A 5140-nucleotide genomic window follows, 5' to 3' on the forward strand; every position below is an offset into this window, starting at 1 on the left:
CTTCACCCAGAGAGTGGTGGCTGTGTGGAATGCTCTGCCCCAGAGGGCTGTGGAGGTCCAGTCTCTGGATTCGTTTAAGAAAGAGTTGGATAGAGCTCTCAAGGATAGTGGAATCAAGGGTTATGGAGATAAGGCAGGAACAGGACACTGATTGAGGATGATCAGCCATGATCATATTGAATGGTGGTGCAGGCTCGAAGGGCAGAACGGCCTACTCCTGCACCTATTGTCTATTGTCTATTGTCACTGAGACGATTAATATTTTCTAACCAACCAGTTCAGAGAGACTATTATTCACCTCTGGAGCAGTTGCGACTTGAACCAGGTCCGTCTTCCATTGAGGTAGGGACACTTCCAGTAATACAAGAACCCTATTTGGGACTGTATTATAAATTGAATTCAAACACTGGGATTACTTAGTAAACTAATTAAATTAAACTAAACTAATTAGAGGACTAATTAGTAAAGTGAGATCACATGGGATTCAGGGTGAGCTTGCCAAGTGGCTGAATGGCAGGAGACAGAGAGTGATGGTGAAGGGTTGCTGGAGGCCTGTGACCAATGGTTTTCCACAGGGAGCGGTGCTGGGTCCACTTTTGTTTGTCATTCATATAAATGATTTAGATGAGAGTATGGGAGGTATGGTTAATAAGTTTGTGGATGACACCAAAATTGGTGAAGAAGATTACAAAGGGATCTTGATCAATTGGGCCAATGGGTTGAGGAGTGGCAGATGGAGTTTAAGTTGGATAAATGCCAGGTATGAAAAATGTGGTGCTGGAAAAACACAGCAGCCCAATACTAGTAATCTTTGCTACATTATATTTTATTTCTTTCAATCTGATGACATCCTAAACTTACCTGGTTAGCAATTGTTGGCTTATCATCTTCTTAGAATCATTTTTCCTCACTGTCATCCCTGCTAAGGTATTGCACCATTGAACTTTGGCCAGCTCCTCCCTCATAGCTCCATAGTTCCCTTTATTCAACTGAAATATTGTCACTACCGATTGTACCCTCTCCCTTTCAAATTGCAGATTGAAGCTTATTGTATTATGGTCACTACTTGCCAATGGCTCCTTCACTTCGAGGTCCCTGATCTGCACAATACCAGATCCAGAGTTGCCTTCTCCCTGGTAGGCTCCAGCACCAGCTGCTCAAAGAATCCATCTTGGAGACACTCCACAAAGTCTCTTTCTTGAGGTCCAATACCATCCTGATTCTCCCAGTCTACCTGCATGTTGAAATCCCCCATAACAACTGTAGGTATTGTCTACCTGCATGTTGAAATCCCCCATAACAACTGTAACAACATCTTTGCGACAGGCCAATTTCAGCTCCTTATTCAACTTACACCCTACATCCATACTACTGTTTGGGGGCCTGTAGATAACTCCCTAGAGGGTCTTTCTACCCTTAGAATTTCTCAGCTCTATCCATACTGACTCTACATCCCCTGATTCTAAGTCCCCTCGCGCAAGGGACTGAATATCATCCCTTACCAACAGGGCCACCCCACCCCCTCTGCCCGTCAGTCTGCCCTTACGATAGCACCTATAGCCTTGAATATTCATTTCCCAGGCCCTGTCCACTTGAAGCCACATCTCAGTTATCCCCACAATATCGTAGTTGCCAATTTCCAAATAAGTTGTCCACTGATGTTCTTTTGGGAAGGAGATTTGCTGTGCTAACCTCGCCTGACCCTGTTTGTGATTCCAGACCCACAGCCATGTGGTTGACTCCTAACGACTCCCTAAAATAGTCCAGCAAGCCACTCAGCTCAGGGGTAATTAGGGCTTGACAACAAATGTTAGATTCAGTAGCGATGCCTGCATTGCAAAGGTTGAGAATATGACTAATACACGGAACCACACATTCCGAAGAGTGTCAAGGCCTTTGAGACTGTTAGAGATTTAGAGTCAGAGTTAAACAGCATAGAAACAGGCTATTCATCCCATCGCATCAATGCTGACCAAACTACACATTGCTTTTGATCCCAAGACAGAGACGAGGAATACTGTGCTGAATAACTGATCCTGAGTCTGCAAAATCTGTCCAAGAAACAAGTCAGGAGTGTGATGGAACACTCCCCACTTGCCTGGAAGGATGCAGCCCCAACAACCCTCAAGAAGCTTGACACCATCCAGGACAAAGCAACCGCTTAATTGGCACCACACCCAGAAGTATCCATTCCCTCCACCAGTGACGCTCAGCAGCAGCAGTGTGGACTATCTACAAAATGCACTGCTGAAATTCCCCAAACATCCTCAGACAGCACCTTCTGAAGCAACAACCACTTCCATCTAGAAGGACAAGAGCAGCAGATACATGGGAACACCACCCCTTGCAAGATGCTCCAAGTCCCTTACCATCCTGACTTGGAAATATACCACCGTTCCTTCAGTGTCACTAGATCAAACTCCTAGAATTCTCTCCCCTAAGGGCATTTTCGGTCTACCTACAGCACATGGACTGCAGCGGTTCAAGAAGGCAGCTCACCCCCACCTTCTCAAGGGCAACTAGGGATGGCTTATAAATGCTGGGCCCAGCCAGTGATGCCCACATCTCATGAATGAATTTAAAAATCTGCACTTGGTCCATAGCCTGCTACGTCAATGCTCATTCAGATGTTTCTTAAATGTTGCGAGAGTACCTGCCTCCATCAACATCTCAGGCTTTTACTCAAGTAGTCAGAGATGGAAGGTGCAGTTGTGTGGAGAGATGTAACTAACTGAGGTTGTCCACCTCAGAGCAGGATAGATTTGATTGATATGTTCAGCATCACACATGCGTTGGTAAATAGAGTAACTGGCTGGAGGATCTGTGACCTAGGGATACAATTTAAATAGCTGGAAACAGAATCAGAGACTCCTTCAGGAAATTACGAAGTGAATTTTTACAATCCAGTGTGATATGTTTAGATTGAGTTACTGTATGTCTTGCTTATCTCAGAGTAAATTTCTCAGTTCTAAAATCGGTTAATTTAAAACATCGTGGGAACATTACAGAACTGTCACGATGCATGCCATTATAGCGAGGGGGAGCCACATGTCCAGCCCACCTTCCAAACTTCCTCTCAGAGTCAAGAGGTTATTACTTCACTCAGCCATAGACTAAAGCAATCAACCTCTGTAAAAGGATCAGTGAGCAGATAAGCTTAATCAAATACTAAATAATGTGCACTGGTTGAAATGGTGATTGAAGGAGATTCAATACTATCTTTCAACATGGGATTTGGTTAAGTACTTTGTTGGACAGGATGTAGTGCTCAGACAAAAATTATAGGGATGGGAGATATTTCAATATGCAGACACAACAACAGTGGACTGAATGGCCTGCTCTTTGAAATTATTCTATATTCCCAACTACAAAATCTATTATGATGAAATCTATTTGTAATAATTCTATAATACTAATGTACTTCTGAGAGTATTTAATGGGATAGTGTGGAGAGAGATTTACTCTGTATCTAACACTATGCTGTACCTTTCCTGGGAGTGTTTGATGGGGATAGTGTAAAAGGAGCTTTACTCTTCATCTAACCCTATGCTATACCTGTACTGGGAGCGCTTGATGGGTCATTGCAGAGAAAGCTTTACTTTCAGTTTAAAAATGTAGTTGGAGCTTTACTCTGTATCTAACCCTGTGCTGCTCCTGTCCTGGGAATGTTTGATGGGGGACAGTGTAGAGAGAGCTTTACTCTGTATCTAACCACGTGCTGTCCCTGTCAGGGGAGTGTTTGATGGGGGACAGTGTAGAGGGAGCTTTACTCTGTATCTCACCCCGTGCTGTCCCTGTCCTGGGAGTGTTTGATGGGGGACAGTGTAGAGGGAGCTTTACTCTGTATCTAATCCTATGCTGTCCTTGTCCTGGGAGTATTTGATGGTGACAGTGTAGAGGGAGCTTTACTCTGTATCTAATCCTATGCTGTCCTTGTCCTGGGAGTGTTTGATGGGGGACAGTGTAGAAAGAGCTTTACTCTGTATCTAACCCTATGCTGTCCTTGTCCTGGGAGCGGTTGATGGGGAGTCCTACTGCCCAGCATGTAGAACATTTTCCTGTTACCACTAATGAAAATTATTGGAGCAGAAGATAAAGCAAAGAACTCGAGTGAAGTGCAAGGTAGGAGGACTGAAGCAACTAGTCTGAGTGATCAACCATTAGACTCCCCTACGTTTAATGGCTGCACTTTTCTGGTTCCTAGTCAGCAAAATGGTGGGTCGTCGGAACAGACAGAACCGAGGCATTGTGGAGCAGTGCTGCTTTCGTAGCTGTGACCTTCTGATATTGGAGACGTACTGTGCCATACCACCCGAAACAGCCAGATCCACGCCTTCTACAGCTCCACAGAGGACCATGCTACATAGGGTGAGTGCCACTGAGAAATAACAGTACACCTTCCTCGTACTTTAGTCCAGTTTTTCTCATCCAGCCCCAGTAGGAAGAGCTAATGCATTACCTCTGAGAACCTCAAAGCAATCTTATATGTTTTAGAGTATATTTTCAAGTGTAGTCAATTTATAATTCCTTCATGCGATTTGAGTGCCATTGGTAAAAATATATTTTTTCTTATTAGATTCCCTACAGTGTGGAAACAGGCCCTTCGGCCCAACAAGTCCACACCGACCCGCCAAAGAGTAACCCATCCAGAACCATTCCCCTACATTTACCCCTGACTAATGCACCTAACGCCATGGGCAATTTATCATCCCCAATTTCACCTGACCTGCACATCTTTTGGATTGTGGGAGGAAACCGGAGCACCCGGAGGAAACCCACGCAGACACAGGGAGAATGTGCAAACTCCACACAGACAGTCACCCAAGGGAGGAATCAAACCTGGGTCCCAGGCGCTGTGAGGCAGCAGTGCTAACCACTGAGCCACCATGCTGCCCATGGCAGTTCTCTGAGCGCAACCTTTCTATGGCTCCCTTTCCATGTTGATTTAGTCGGTCAATGCTGCCTGACCTGCTGTGCTTTTCCAGCACCACTCTAATCTAGAGTATTGGTAATTTCTGCCACTTCCAAATGGACCCCACCACCAAGGATATATTTCCCTCCCCTCCCCTATCAGCGTTTCGAAAAAACCACTCCCTCCGTGACTCCCTCGTCAGGTCCACACCCCCCACCAACCCAACCT

General features: G+C 45.1%; 1 protein-coding gene across 1 annotated transcript in view; it reads left to right on the forward strand.

Moving 5' to 3' along the window:
- LOC122542124 (insulin-like growth factor II) overlaps positions 1–5140 on the forward strand; it is a 26689-nt gene that overhangs the window by 14993 nt on the left and 6556 nt on the right. The window contains exon 3 of the mRNA XM_043679520.1: positions 4205–4368. Within this exon, the coding sequence (XP_043535455.1) occupies positions 4205–4368 (164 nt within the window). The remainder of the gene's footprint in view (positions 1–4204; positions 4369–5140) is intronic.

Source organism: Chiloscyllium plagiosum, chromosome 39 (genome assembly GCF_004010195.1).
Source record: "Chiloscyllium plagiosum isolate BGI_BamShark_2017 chromosome 39, ASM401019v2, whole genome shotgun sequence".
In the NCBI taxonomy this organism is placed as follows: Eukaryota; Metazoa; Chordata; class Chondrichthyes; order Orectolobiformes; family Hemiscylliidae; genus Chiloscyllium; species Chiloscyllium plagiosum.